This window comes from Akebia trifoliata, unplaced genomic scaffold (assembly GCF_017979445.1).
Source record: "Akebia trifoliata isolate Shusen 1 unplaced genomic scaffold, ASM1797944v1 Contig00341_ERROPOS679206+, whole genome shotgun sequence".
Lineage (NCBI taxonomy): Eukaryota > Viridiplantae > Streptophyta > Magnoliopsida > Ranunculales > Lardizabalaceae > Akebia > Akebia trifoliata.
The window spans coordinates 241,814-258,252 of record NW_028236971.1 but is presented as its reverse complement, the minus strand read 5'-3'; the positions used below and the strand labels follow the sequence as shown (position 1 = coordinate 258,252).

At 35.5% G+C, this 16,439-nt stretch overlaps 1 protein-coding gene across 1 annotated transcript; it reads right to left on the bottom strand.

The window, feature by feature from the left end:
* Positions 1 to 322: 322 nt before the first annotated feature.
* On the bottom strand, positions 323 to 16,439 carry LOC147381597 (nudix hydrolase 23, chloroplastic-like). Its single transcript, XM_086430183.1, has 7 exons — positions 15,984 to 16,439; positions 7,149 to 7,280; positions 3,806 to 3,882; positions 2,249 to 2,384; positions 2,017 to 2,157; positions 1,840 to 1,898; positions 323 to 694 (listed from the first exon to the last, which is right to left on the bottom strand). Exons 1-7 carry the CDS (start codon positions 16,281 to 16,283, stop codon positions 634 to 636), a joined length of 906 nt encoding a protein of 301 aa, XP_086286309.1. The 5' UTR covers positions 16,284 to 16,439; the 3' UTR covers positions 323 to 633.

The following is a 16,439-nucleotide window of genomic DNA, read 5'->3' as shown; positions in this document are numbered from 1 at the left end:
CAATCTCATTGGGTTAAAGATACGTCTACTACTGAATTCTGCTTAAAATAGATGGATGAAACCCAAACTCAAGTACAACAGTCAAAATAAGCAATTATGGAGGGATGAAAGAAATGAAACGATGCATAGCAAATGAGATGATCAGATCCAAGGTTTGGGCGATCTGTTCTTCAATTTTTACCATTACTGCAAGCTAAGATGGATTTGGTCTATCTTTCCAATTGTAGAACAATGCAAGCTTGTCCCCCCACACCATGTTTGACATGTGTGCACGCACACACATCTTCCAACTCACAATCACATGCGACAGAGAGTCAAGATAAAACAACAAAAGAACCAAGAAAATGATTTTATTTCTTCATTTCATTATAGTAAACATGGACAAAATAATGTACCACCCATACAAACATCTACAAAGAACTCATGGCCCCATCCAGATCTTTTCATCACGATGGAAACCTTTGACTGTCATTTGATGATCTAAAAATAAATCGTTGTAGCATCAGAAGCCTATTGGTTTACAGAGCTAAAAAAAGAGAGGGGATTCTTGTGCCAATCATCAGTACTGTAGCTTAAAGAATTTTCTTTTGGTGTCTTACTTTACAATGGATGGCGGAAGAAGCCACCTCCTCTTCAGGACTGCAAATGGTCATCCAAAGTGTAATCGCGAATATCAGACGGACCGGTGCCAACTCTGTCAACCACAACAGAAGAAAATGCTCAGAACCCCAATTTTTCTAGAAGTATTAGCCATTCTTGTCATCGACATGTCTACTGTTGATAGGTGAGTAGGCACGTAAGAAACATTCACAAGGACTACATGTAGCAATCTAAAAATAAAGTAAAATTGAAATGCAAGTAATTTTAAAGGTATAAATGAATTTAAGGTGATTTAGATATACCAATCCACATTTTGGCGAATATTTGAGACCCTCCTATATTTTCAAGCTGGTGACATGTCTTTCCCTCGACCTCATTCTTCTCTTATAGACTAAAGAAAAATGACCTAAATGCCCTCATCTTCAACCTAGAGACAAAAACCCTTGATTTTTCAAAACAAAAAAAATCTGTCATCTTCAACCTCTATTGCAAATTATTTTTAATTTATTCAACCTCATTTTCAATCCATCCTTTTCAAACTCACCTTAACCCCCTGAAAAATACCCTAGACTTTTCTAACCCAAATTCCATTTGTCTTCTATTTCTGCTGAGATATTCGTGCTTGTAACGCCTTCTTCTCTGTTGAGATAGAAACACCTTACCTTTTTTGCTCAACAGAATACAGCTCATTTTCGATATTTCCTTCCGGGGCATTCAAAAATCTTATTTACATGCGCCAAATCCTCAGTTTGCAAATCTATCTTATCTTCAGGATTTATGACTGGCTTCACAGGCAGGAAAGACTATTTGCTTAACTCAATATAGGAGCACTACACATAATAGACACCTCTATCAATAAAAGATACATGATGAAACTCGACTACTCTTGCCTTCTCCTGCCTACTGTTGTGGTCATCGCTCATTGATGACCGCTCTAGTCTCGTCTTTCTAGTTGGGATTAAGTTCCCTCCTTTCCTTTGTTATTGAGCTTTGAAGGTTGATGTAGATAGAATCTTAAGGTTGAAGACAGGGATAAATTTTTTTGCCAAAGAGGTTGAAGATGACTGGTTTTGGAAGAAAAATCAAGGGGTTTTGGCTACATGTTGAAGATGAGGACATTTAGGCCATTTTCATTTAGTTCATTTGAGAAGACCGAGATCATGGGGATCATCTCAAATATTAACCAAAACATGGAGGGATATGAAAAATGAATTTATCATGCATGGATACTGCAAATACCTTTTATTTATGGTACAGTAGTGAAACTTCAGTTTTCCAGCCTTCAAGTCTTCAATGTACTGAAACCACAAAAAATAAGAGACATTAAGCTTAATACCGTTTAAGGCTGCCATGACAGCACATGTGTCTGGTAGTCAAGCAAAGAGAAAATAGGTTATCATCCAAGCCAGTACATACCAGGTTCAAGGTAACCAACATTGAAGAAAATGCTAAAGAATCAAATGGTATATCATCCAATGCAAAAAGCTGACAATCTAGAGACTCGGGCCCTGGAGAAAAGTGGGGCTTCTTTAGCCTCGCGCGGAAAATTATGTAAGTCTGTTACACAGAACCATAATTAAATAAACAAAAATATTTACCATGTCTACAGGAAGTCGAAATGAGGTAAACAAAGAGAATTTTCCCTCACTTGGCCAATGAGAGGGATATCCAGCTGAGCAAATGGAGACAACACTTCCACTTCTGCACATGCCTCTTCCCAGGTTTCCCTGGTTGCCCCTTCCACTGCTGACTCCCCAATTTCCATGTAACCAGCAGGAAGAGTCCTGTGTAAACATTGAATGATATTAACTAATTAGGACTAGATTTGATGTTTCAAAAAGAAAAAAACCCACCTTGTTTTAGTTCATTTTATTGTAGTTTTGAGTATATTTATGTTCTCTCCTATTTACTATATATAATGATATTGATGCTGGGCCCCCGGCGACGCTGTTTAAATCTTCTCATGAAAAACGATGAACTTACAAGATACAACACAAGGAAGAAACTTTAGATTATGTTAACCAACCAACTACTCCAAAAGACCGATCAAGTGGAGAGGAGAACTATGAATATAAGAGGGTCACGGGGCTTAATTGGGGTATGACATACCCAAGAGTGGAAAAAAACATATACTCACACTTCCCCTCACCCATAAGGGTGGAAAGAATCGAACCCATGACCTATATGAACCTAGCACTCTAATACCATGTTAACTAGCGGGTCACGGGGAGAAGTATGGATATAAGAGGGTCACAGGGCTTAATTGGGGTATGACATACCCGAGTGTGGAGGAAAATACACACTCAACAGATTAAACCTACTTTTGAGATTTTGTTGCTTACATATATAACTCTGAAGTAGTTTAGTTGAAACAGGAATCGATTATGTTAATTTGTTCGGAATAGGTAAGCTACAAAAGATAATTCTGTACAATGTAGGTGATATTGGAAGTACAGGTTGGGTTTGATGAACTGAAGTCGAGTTTACTGCTTGTCGAGATTTCTCTCTCATGGGTTAGTAGTACTTTCAGCCCTCCTGACTGCAGATAACATAGGCAACGACCATCAGCACAAACTTCAATTGATGAGTTATTTTTTTCCACTCTATTGTAGTTTCATCATTGGATTGTGAGCTGTGAGTCGCCTCATATCTACAGCTATAAATCACAGCTGGTTTTGTTGCCATGAATCATGTTTTGTTCATAGTTGCAATCTATTTAAGTTGTGATCACCTCTGTCAAACCTCCATTTTTTGTTTATGAGTGCAACTTGCTTAGGCTCAACCCAACCTCGGGTTGAGTTTGGGTTGAATTTTCAGTGTTCTTTTTGGGCTGAAATCCGACTTGAGTTCATGTTGGGCTCAGGCTGAACCATCAGGCCATATGATATACATTTTTATAGCCAGATTCCTTGTTAGTTGCTTCGTTTACTTTTTAAGGTCCAACTTGTTAGCTTCTATTACCTTCTTTTAGTTTCATATATATATAATCTTCTGCCTTTAAATTTTCTCCAAGATGTATGCTAATTCTTTGGTGATTTACATATGAATTGGGGTGGCGTTAGCAAAAGTTCGTGACTAGAATCTCTATAAAAAAAAGTCTTCTGCCTTTTTTCTCTTTTATTGTTATTTATTTTTTAAATCTAGTTAGAAAAGAAGAAAGAAAAAGCTTGTCAACTCCCCACTCATAAATACTAAATAGACATACCAAAGACCATAAGCTGGTTGAATATTCCGCTTGCAAAGTAGGACCTTATCATCATGCTCAACCAGGCAACCAACAACCTGTAGGAATCAGCACAAAAGAAATGGATAGTAGAATAATGTCTTCAAATAGAAAATGAAATGCTTGGTTTAAAATAATAATAAATTGGAAAAATTATGGTGAAAATTTGATTGGTAAGTCGTCTTCCAATAACTAATAAAAAACAAAAAACCCACTAACAAGTACACAGCAAGAACAATCCATTTTCTGAAAATTTAATCATGTTGGACACTATGCAGTACCCATGTTTCAGACACAACATACTTGTCAAACAAGTATTCAAAGATTTTCTGACTATTATGTTTTTTTTATTGAATATAGATGACTTTTATTAAAAAGGAGACAAGGATTGAGGTCTAACACTATCCAATAGAATTTACATGACGGGTTGATACACAAAGTCAACAACCATGTCCCATTCAAATCAAAATCTTCAAAAAACAAACCCCTAAACTCTTTGTGAATCTTGGACTAGAGAACATGTGATCTTTAACCTCCAGAATGATGCCATAGGAAGAAGATCCAGGATTTGAATTGATGGTGTCACTAACTTCTGCTTCACTAATTCCTCCCAAGGATTTCATTTCAATTGGAATTTGGTTATTTACGATGTATGATGATCCCTGTGCATCCATGGCAGAGTGGTTAACGCACCTAACTCATAATTCCTGCTAGATGCACACCAATTGTTACGTTCAATGAGTCTATTGGGATTTCTTCTTCCCCTCAAAGATTCTGATTCTAATTCCAACACATGCCAAACATGAGCATTCTCCATAAAATCCTACTTCAAGTGGAAAATGTCACATTATACCAATTACCAACTAAAGAGAACCAAAAGTACCAAAAAAGGGAGAATAAAAAAACTTGAGAAATCTTAAAGGACCCTCGCGGAAGGACTTCTTTCTAAATAGTCCCTAAGTTTTCATGGTTGCTTGGCAGGACATTTACTAAACTTTTTCTTTCTAAATGGTCCTTGGACCTCATCTCCCACATTTCTCTCGATTGAATTCCCTAACCATTTGAACTCATCGTTTTTATCTAAAAATTGGATTTTTGACATCTCAATCGAGTATCAAAGACTCCATTCCGTCAGAAATGATTTAAGAAAGAAGAAGAAATCATTTTCAAATTTTCAAACATTTTGAAGATGTATGTAAAAAACAAGGGTTTTCCACCTTTTTTTCTTAGTTTTTGGATGAAAATCGATCAATAATGGTTCTTTTGGGTTGAAATCAGTTAAACAAGTCGTTATCTCAAGTTTTTAGTTGATCTTTCCATGTATTTTAGTCAAAAAAACTCAAAAATTGAAAATGGGTGGGTTTAACCAGTGCCGACTTCACCACTTTTTATTTAAAAAAATGGTGAACTCTACAGTAAATAAAAAGGCGTCAAGTTCGACTAGTAAATAAAAAGTGGTGAACTCAACAGTAAATAGTGGTGAGTTCAACCCTAAATAAAAAAAGTGTCGAGTTCAATAGTAAAACTTATGAACTCGACAGGATGAGGGACTATTAAGAAAGAAAAAGTTTACTAAATGTCCTGTCAAGCTAACGCGCAAAACTTAGGGACTATTTAAAAAGAAACCCTTCCGCGAGGGTCCTTTAAGTAATTTTCCCAAAAAACTACTGAATGAAGAAAATAAGTAGGACCAAAGTGTCAAGGTGTCTATAGGTGTTTGGTACGCCAGCTTTTGAAAATTCGAATATGGCAACAATGCCATACAAAAAATATTAAAAAATAAAAATCAGATGAATACAATCAAAAAACTATATCAGACATAATGTTTACATGAGCACCTATTAATCCCTTTTAAAATTAGGAAAAGCATAATGTATGATGACCAAAAAAAGTTATGCAAATAGTTAGATATGTTGGATATGAAGCATATATGCATTAATGAAATAAAATTACATCAAAATATAGTCCTCCGCTGAATTGAAAACTTGACAAAAAGATGAAAAGTTATACCATGTATGTCACCACCTATCTTAAATTATTTAATATTTATTCAAATAGTTGTTTAGTGCCCAAGCGTTTTTATTTTTAAGTGCAGCTTTACACAATAATTTACCCAGTTGCTCCTAAAACTAAAAAAGAACACTACATTTTGTTGAGTGTATATTTTCCTCCACTCTCCGGTATGTCATACCCTAGTTAATCCCTGTGACCCTCTCATATTTATAGTTCTCCCCCTCTCCAATAGATCGGTCTTTTGGAGTAGTTGGTTGGTTAACATGGTATCAAAGCGCTAGGTTCGTAAATGTCACGGGTTAGATATTTCTACCCTTATGGGTGAGGGGGAGTGTTGAGTGTATATTTTCCTCCACTCTCGGGTGTGTCATACCCTAGTTAAGCCCCGTGACCCTCTTATATTCATAGTTCTCCCCCTCTCCAACAGATCGGTCTTTTGGAGGAGTTGGTTGGTTAAAACATTTTACTGTATCAAAATAAGACACACAATCTGATGATATCATATCACGTGGTTTCATACATGCCAGAAGTGCCAAGATGATATAGAATAGGACTACACCTTCCAAGCAGCATTACAATGAATCAAGAGATGATTGATGCCTTCACAGTTCTCTTCACACACGAAACAAAAATCGACCATAGCTATTAGGGATTTATTGTATACATGCTTTTATTGCATATCATACCTAATATATCCGTTCTTTTCATATATATATATATATATATATATATTTTGTGCTCATTATAGATGGAGTAACTACTCATATTCGAGAAAGGATCTCTTAGGTAAGTTATTTGCACATGATGTTTAGTTGATGAGGCCAGAAAGGGGGTCGACATAAAATTCAAAAATCTGAGGGCTGTTTAGAGTCCTACTGATTTAAGTATAGCTTAGTAAGGACACACGCATGGAGGATACAACAGTAAATATTTATAGCCAGAAAATACCACAAAATGACCATTTTGTAATCGTGGTTCCATTATCTATAAGGATGAGGAGATCAAAGATGTAGCTCATTGACCCCAGACATTTGAGATAAGGCCTTGATGATGATGTATATTACATTTTTTTTGTCCCCAAATATACTACAAGGACATGTCGGTGTACTGGGTTTGAGGAGGATCGGTGTGTCTAGCAATTTGGATCAATGCCTAACAGTAACATGTATTTCTATCTAAGAGACATCGAATAGAATCAGCAGAAGCAGAATGCCTTAATTATATAACTAGTAAATTACATATATATTTCTTATTAAAAAAATATAAAAAATATTGTTAATGGTAAACTGAACAAGTGGGTAAAGCTGTGTACCATCTTGGGGTTCTGATAAGCGATTTTGCCACAATGTGTGCAAACAGATCTTACTTTATCATCTCCATCAGGAATAATTTGTTGTGTTGCTGCTCCGCACCATTGACAGAAACTGATCTTCCGTGTATGGGCCTACGATTAAACAACAAAATAATTGCAACCCATATTTAAAGTAGCAACTAAATTTCAGACCCAAAAAGAGTTGTGAGAGCTTAATCAGCATCCTTTTACATTTCATGTAACCATAAAATATTGAAACCAAAGAGTAAACAGAGAAATCACAGGAAAGTAATATTTTTGAATCGAGAAAGAATAACTCAATTCCTTAAAAGCACCAGTCCATGGGCCTTGTATTATTACACTGACAACAATGGAAGTTCACTCAAAATCAGAAAGGACAATAGACCGAGAATGGAAAAATGGAAGGAACTCGTGTTGAAGAGTAGAAAGGAGGAATGATCATTTTCCTTTCAAAAAACCCAAATTTGCTATTATCAAAATATATAAAATCCTTGTTAGCATAAAACCACATTTACTCCCAGAATGATTAAAAAAAATATTTGGAAAGTTACACTAAAAAGAAAAGATAATATATCAAGAATAAAAGAAAGAAATTACCCTTCACTAAAATGTAGGCAAACCCACAAAATAAAATAACCTAAGAAAGAAATAAAATAAACTGTAACATCTTTGTTTTCTTTAGAAACATGTTCCAACCCATCACTACAATTTACCAGAAAGTACCTAATGTAGCATAGACATGCACTATATATTTGTGCCAGGTGACTAACATAAATGGCAGATACTCAAAAATTTAGAATTAACCTAAATGATAAGACAAGTACAAAAATAAGGAGGAGAAGATATGACAAGTCTCACTTGGCCTAGGATGTTTCTTACAAAGCTTACAACTAAAGGGGATGGTAACTCTCTCCCACCCAAAAATAAAGAAAGGAAACCTTGCTAAATAAGCCAACCACATGTAATCAACTACAATATCCTCCCACCTAAATACAAACTGAAAACTACGTAAATTGCTAAATTCCTGGATAAGTGTCCAGAAGTTACCATTTCCTCCCAGGATTTTAACTTGGCACTTGAAATATATATAGTTACTCTCACTCCAGAATCAGAATGTAACAGTAAGTTGTGAAATACAGAATTTACTGCCAAGTTCTTCCCCTAGAAGAGAAAGCATTCATATGCCACCCTTATACTAGATCGAGCACACTTCTTGGAATGATCCAACTGATCCTTTAAAGTAAAGAATAAGAAAAGACCCTCCACACCTCAACAGCCAAAAAAAAAAAAAAAACATATACGTAAACGATGACCTAAATGTTACAAAATTAGTGAACAGGATATATATTGATGACATAAATTGAAATTTCCCTCAAGAAAAGAAGAAATTAAACCATGATTACGAGAAAATGCATAAATATACTCCTGAAGTGGATATAGTAGGTCATCTATATATGTCTAAATATCCTTGTAATTCCTCCATTAGAAATTAGATTAGAAGTAAAGGCAGATTCAGTCACCCATGCACATGGAACACACACATCGAGAGTCCTCATTTTTCAATATACCATTTGATCAACCATAAGAATCTGGGCTAAAGTAGTTGACTACAAAAAGAATGCCACCATAGTAGGAAATGGGATTTTCCAAACCAGAGGGAGAAAGCTTAAGAGTAGAAATAACTCATAAAAAAGATACCCCTCGAGCTCCAAATCCACAATATATTGTCTTTCAAGAACTTGACTCCAAGGCACCTAAGAAGGTTCCCTAAGCAGTCCAACTACCAATAATTAGAATTTTGCCCATAGTTTTTTTTTCAAAATCAGTAAGCTAGGGCTATAAGGGACGCCACCCTTGCATTAAACCAAATGGAGAGCTACATCCAAGAATAATTACAAGTAAGATCATCAACTAAAATAGCAGATATTCTCTTGGAATTGATGGATGGTCTATAAAAAGTACAAAGTTTTGCTCCCTAGCACCTTACTTAGCTAAGAAATCTGCAGCTCTATTTGTTTCTCTCCTGACTGATTCACAATTGCAAAAGGAAGATGTTCTCTGGATCATATGAATTTGATGAACCCTCGCAAATTTGAGGGCTTATGTAATTGCCATAAGCTCAATCACTATTCTATCCTTCATTGCACATCCATGGTTGTTCTTCTAATGAATCCAATCCCATCTCCATCCAAAGAAAGCGAACCTTCAGTATTGATTTTAACTTCTTCATCACTTGGAGGAACCCCAAAAAAAGAAGACTTAAAAGGTCCAACTGCCCCCACACACTCTCATTTTTCCAAAACAGAGGATGTAATACCAGAATCTTCAATATATTCTGATTTATCAAAACACCTATACATCTGCAACAATCATCTCCATAATAATAGAGCTGTAATTCCTTTGATCTTCAAAAATTATTCTATTTCTTTCATGCCACGCATGATATATAGTTGCTGAAAATGGCACAGCCAAATAAACTTACATATATATATATATATATATAGAGAGAGAGAGAGAGAGAGAGATGTATATTTAATACAACACAACAGTCTCTTCCCAATGTTTATCTCCCACATAAGTAGGGGTTTGGATTTAATCTCCCACAAATCTCAAGGAACAATTTCAACTTTATTCTCCTCCCTTTCCAAGAATATCCCTTCAACTTTATTGCCTTTCCAATAATACCCCTCCAACTTTATTTTCATTCCTTATCTCTCCCTTTTCCAATAATACCCCTCCAACTTTTTTGCCTTTACCCTTCTACCCATTTTTCCAATAATACCCCTACAACTTTATTGTCTTTCCTCTTTTAACTCCTTAACCCCAAAGAGAATGATCATGCCTACAACATGGGCATCCTCTTGGGATTAAAAATGTTAAAAGAGAAAAGTAAAGTTGAAGGGGTATTGTAGAAAAAGGGGGAAAAGAGGAAAGACAAAAAAGTTCAAGGGCTATTAATGAAAAAAGGGGATAAAGTTGAAGGAATTTACTTGGAAGTGGGGGAAAAGAGGAAAGTCAATAAAGTTGGGATATCCTTGGAAAAGGAAAGAAGAAAAAAGGGGGAAAAGCAATCCTTGAGATATGTTCTGTGCGGAGAATATAGATTGAGACAAAGGAGAGGGATCCTTCGTTGTGTTATTATTATTATTATTATTATATATAATTAGAGTTTGCTCGTGCTGTAGGCACGAGCATTCTCTTTGGAGTAAGGGGTTCAAAAAGAAAACTAAGACAATAAAGTTGGAAGGGCATTATTGGAAAGTGGGTAGAAGAGGAAAGGAAATAAAATTAGAAGGGTATTCATGGAAAAAAAGATAAGAGGAAAAACAACAAAGGTAAAAGTTATCATCGAGATTCGTAATGAGATTAAATCCCAACCCCTCTTTATATAGGGGGATAAAGGGAGTGGGGTCCATTGTTGTCTTTTATTATATATATATTATGAATAAACAAATTTGGAATGTTTATCTTCCTTACAAACAAAACTTCATCAAGCATCAATCCTACTCTTCTTTTTCTTATACCAAACTTACCAAGCATCGTTTTCCACAACCAACATATGAAAGAGTATCTGAAAACTATGTCGTCATTTTCCTCAGAGTTATTCAAATATAACACACATCTTGAGCTATGCATAACCCTTCCTACAAGATTTTCCACAATCAAAAGACTATTACCAATGGCCAACCACGACATAAAAGAATGCCTCGGAATTTTGTTTTTTGCACCAGACTATCTTACTCCATGAAATGGCTACAAATTTCAAGCGCTTCTAAGAGTGAATCTTCCCCTCGTATTTAAATCCCAAACCAATTTATTCTCAAGGCGGATAAGGAGGAGGATGGGTATCAATGACATCGAACATCACTTATAGCACTTGGAGACATTAACACCCATACATTCTCATTTGAAATATCAATGAGATGAGCTTTGAGATGACTCCCAAATTGATAAATAACTCGACTTCCAAATTTTGAAACCTCCAGCCAAAGTCTTTCCACAAAAAGGTCAACCTTCCATTTCCAATGAGAATTCTAATATGATTTAAAGCCATTAATCTTACTCTAATCAAGCATCTCCATGCCCAAGAAGCATCCTAAGGACTATGGCTCATCCAAATATCTCCATTGCCAACATAACTCGCTCGAACCCGAATACTCCACAAAGATTTATTTTTCACCACTTGCAATAATAATTTAATAACCCCGATTATGTGCCAATCCTTGATTTTTCTAATGCCAAGTCCACCCTCTTCATTTGACAAGAGACCTTCCTTAATGTTTTCCCTATGAACCAATCCAAACGTGTTCAACTTTGCTACCTTTCACTCCAGATAGTATCATAGCAAAAGACAAATTATAAGATATAATTATAATCTATGTGTGGTTGTATTAGAGTTTTTTTAATCTTCCTTTCTTAATCTTAAATAATTCCTATTGGAAATGTAATACATAAGTCATTAAATACATAGTTTTGAATGTGGTCTATTCCCAAAAAAACAACAATGAGGATTGTCCACAATTAATTGGAAGTTCCTTGCTAAGTTTTCTATACACTTGATAGTCCACCTTTATAAATAGTTTCTTCATTTTTCTTTCAATACCTTCTTCAATATTTCTTAATTGATTACATCAAACATATGATACCCCAAACAATATCCCAATATTTAAAAAACATGTAAACCACCCAATCATTCATTACCTTTGTATCCCCTGTTGCCCCTCAACTTGCTCAAACTCTACATGCTGCAAAAACATAGTTGTTGAAGGAGTTTCAAAAGTAGCCCCATCTTCTACTTTGATCCACTGATAACATGGAGATAGAACATATTAGTTTGACAAATATTCCACCAAAGGACCTACTAGTAGATGTGTGTTACTAAACCACACGAACTGTTAAATTACTTCAAATTTGCCGTCTATCTCTTCACTTTCCATCACGGTATTAAATACAACATGTTTCTACAAAATATACAAAAAAATATTTCCATTCCACAAAGACCAAACAGAAACATCATCGGCACATGTCCATTTTCATCAAATATATTTTATACTTTATGTTTAAATCTATATAATAAAACATAACGATGGACCCCACTCCCTTTATCCCCCACATAAACAAGGGTTGGGATTTAGTCTACCTATGAATCTCGAGGACAATTTTTGACTTTTTTGTTATTCCTCTTCTCTTCCTCTCCAAGAATACCCTTCCAACTTTATTTTATTTCCTTTACTTCCCCTTTCCAAAACACCCCTCCAACTTTATTGTCTTTTCTCTCCTTCCCCCCTTTTCCAATAATGAACCTCCAACTTTAATGTGTTTCCTCTTTTACCCCCTTAACCCCAAAGAGGATACTCGTGCCTACAGCAAGAGCAAACCCTAGTTTATGTATAACACATAGAAAATGTAATTTAGAATTTTAATTTTTTTATAAGAGAAAGATCGTTATTAAAAAGTACGGTCGAGATGACCACATAAATAGTTACAAAAGCAAAAAAAAGAAGGCACCAAAACCAGAGTTACTCTTCTAAACTACATACCCAATTCCACTTTGTTACAAAATCTTCAAAGTAGACCCCCTTAGATTCCTTAAGGACCTTACTCTAAAGGCGGATCGAGAAGATGATTCCATAAACTTTCGTCTCCTTCCAAATCTCCTAACAAATCGCAAATGGAGTAATAAACCAAAATCTCCTTTTAAAAGTCAGAGAATCCCACACCGATAGCTAGTTATCCATCTACAAACTCTCGAAACATCCTTGGAGCACACCAAGCCAGCCAAAGAGCCCCAAGAAATAAGACCCAAATCATTTAGGCCAACTTGCAATGAAGAAGGATATGATCCACTCGCCATCCTCCTTACATAAGCCGCAAAAATTAACCGAAATGATCCCTCTTGTCATAACATTATCCAAGGTCACTATTTTCCCCAATGAAGCTACCCAAATGAAGAAGGTAACTTTAGAAAGGTCCTTAGGGCTCCACACCTCCACCAAGGAGAAAGACTGAGCATGTGAACCAATCAACCAATTGTAGAACGATTTGACAGAAAATATCCCATTTTTACCTAGGTCCCAAATGTGAGAATCCTCCTCAAGGAAAGAGATCACTACCAAATCTATTGCCAAGAAGAAACTAGCCAGCGAATCCACTTCCCAATCGTTGAAATCTCGTCTAAATCCAAAATCTCACGACTCTCCTATGAATGTATTAGACAAGAACGAGGAAATGAAAGCCCCTTTCTTCACAGACAACTCAAAAAGCCTTGGAAACTGCCCCCTTAAAGCACTCGACCCACACCAACGATCCTCCCAAAACCTTACTCTCAACTCATTCTCAACTTTAAAACTAACAAAATTCAAAAATAAGAGAAGAATCTTAAGGATGCCTTTCCAATCTCTGCAACCATAGGAAAACCGAGACGCATCACTGACCCACCCAAAAGACCCCTCTCCAAAATTTGCTGCAGTTACTATCCTCCAAAGAATATTTCGTTTAGTACCAGACCTCCAAAGCCACTTGCCTATGAGAGCTTGATTCATCTTCTTTAAATTCCTCACCCCAAGACTGCCTACCTTCTTTGGAAGACAAACCCACTTCCATTTAATTTAGAATTAAATAAGACATGTTGTGTGTGTGTGTGTGTGTGAACTCCAATGGGTTAATGACTTGCATAATATAACTATCATTGAAAAGTATTTCACCCATATTTTATAGGTTCATGTGGTCATGAACTCTTTCGTTCATTATAAAGTTGTTTTTTATTTTATCTACTCAAATGAAATGATTATGAACATTTAAATGAGTAAGTTTGACTATCAAGGGTCCAAGTCTCTAACAATTGTGTCAACACGTGCCAAACACTATTGATTTTAAATTTCTTACTCCAAGTGGTTCTTGACTATATCATGAATTGGGAGTGTGCTTTAGAGCTTGTTTTATCGTTTACCAAGATTTTAAGTGTATTTTCTATCTTATGTATAAACTGAATAATAATTTCATAATTTCTGAAATTCTACAATATTTATCGATAAAAAAAATTTCTACAATATTTCTACACAAATTGAAATATTTCCATTACCGAGTTGATAAAGTTTGTATAAATCTAATCAAATTTTACAAATACTTATACTTCTCCAAATTTATCAAAACGTCCAAAACACTTTTAATTGTCTTCAAGAATTTCATCCACCTAGTAAAACATAATTACTCGAAATACTAGGCTCAAATTTACCACAGCAACAAAGCATTATCACAACAATTTAGGGTCAGCTAAGCTAAAATTTACTAAATTTAGTATTAAAAAATTACTATGGAATAAAATTCCATTCTTTCTGACACAACCCAAATTTTGGAAATCATTAAAAATAAAAAAACAGACCCATTTACCTCATTTAATTTAATTTATACAAAACCTGTCATTGAGAACCCACAAGGAAAGAAAGAAAGAAAAGGAACTCAAACCAGAGATATGATTGATGTGTATTATAGAATCAAATCTTATATTCATGTTCTTATTTTCCTCTTTGTGAGGGATCTTTTGGAGTAAGGTAAGTTTGCTTTAAATTGTATAAATGGGATAAAAATATCTGTATGGTCTACAGAAGTATTCTTCAAAGATGTTTTATTTGATTGTATAATTCAGTTATAGAATCAATTCTTTTATTCATGTCCGTATTTTCCTCTTTGTGAGGAGGGGGGTGTATATTTTGGAGTAAGGTAAGCTTGCCTTAAATCATATAAATAGGGTAAAAAAAACTTTGCATGGTCTAGTAGAAGTATGTCCAGAGAGGTTTTATTTGTTTGTGTAATAGGGTTATCTCTACAAGCTTTCTTGTTCTTTGACTACCACTTCAAAACCCCTAGAGCCCAAGGTGTTGGGGATGCCATCACGCTATCGTTTTAGTTTTGTGAGAATGACATTGATAGTGTGGTTGCAGGGGCAGAGCCAGGATTTTGCCCATGTGAGGGAAGCCAAGAGCAGAAATTTTTTTGTGGGGGCAATAGCGGCAGATTTGGTTATCCACCATTGTCATCCGTCACAATAGCTCATAAATACTTATAGTCTCTGAAAATTCTTGTGGGGGCTAGTACCCCAATGTAAATCTGCCCTTGTGTGGTTGCACGTTAGAGCAACAGTGTTGGGGTTTGGGGTCAAATGAAAGTTGGGTTACAAGAATTTGGTGGATTTCACATGGTTTGGGATGCTAAACTTCAAATTCTTTTGTGAACCTTGGTTCTTTATTTGGTGGATTTAATGTCCTGCTGAATTGCCCATGGAAGTTTCCCCATTGTAGGTGAACTATGTACATCATTTTTGTTTTTATTTTGTGGTTGGTTTTATTTTATTTCCCCTGTATTTCTTCACACTAAGCTAAGGTAGTTCATATAGGTTAAACAGCTTATTGTGAAGTGAGCTACCATAGATGAAGCCAAGTAGACAAATGGATAGGGCAAAAAAACATGCTAAAAAAAAAGGAACTTTAACAGGGATTACCAAGAAAGGAGAAACAAGAAGAAATAAAAGTAAGAACTTTTTCAAAGAAACAATTTTCTCAGTAACTACAAAGCCAAATTCCATTTCTATTTCGAAGCCAAATCTTCCCAACTCATCAAATAAAAGGAACCCAATTATAAATATTCATTAAAAAAAAAACCCCAAATTCGTCCATTATTGTTTTTCAAACAAAACACGATCCAAAATCCAGTCACTTTCAACTAAAATAGAACCCACCAACATGTCCAAAACAGAAATTAAAAAAACTAGCACCATTCCTTAATCCAAAATTCAGAATAGCCAACAGAAGAACTCACCAAACCTTGAATTGTCGATGATGGAGAAGGAGAAGAAGAAGCTGGAGCCAAAAGATCATCTGATCTCGATTCAGAACGAATTGCAGACATTCGAAACGATCTGAAACAAGCGTTCCTGGGAGTAGAAACTAGAGGAAAAACCAGAGGAGTTGCTTCGATAGATAACGATGATGATTTGGTGCAGATTGAGAAGAACGAAATGCCATTGTTACTAAAGGGTTTCCATCTCTTCTGAAATGGAGATGAAATGAAACCAGGAGAAGAAACAAGAAATTGAAGGACTCTAAGCATGTTTGCCATTCAAACACAGAGTGAGATTAGACAAGTTCAGAGGCATTCCAACACCTAGAGAGAGATGAAAATTCAAGCTTTGCTGGACCGTTAGATCAAACTGATGATTGGTTCTCCTCTATGGCCATGGCCTCTCCTTTATCTGATATCTCACACATACTATCA

Coding starts and splice junctions, on each gene's coding strand:
- LOC147381597 (XM_086430183.1), bottom strand. CDS start 16,283: ATGGCAAACATGCTTAGAGTCCTTCAATTTCTTGTTTCTTCTCCTGGT. Junction 7,281..15,983: donor CATCGACAATTCAAGGTTTG/GTGAGTTCTTCT, acceptor GTTTAATCGTAG/GCCCATACACGGAAGATCAG. Junction 2,385..3,805: donor CAACCAGCTTATGGTCTTTG/GTATGTCTATTT, acceptor ATGTTTACACAG/GACTCTTCCTGCTGGTTACA.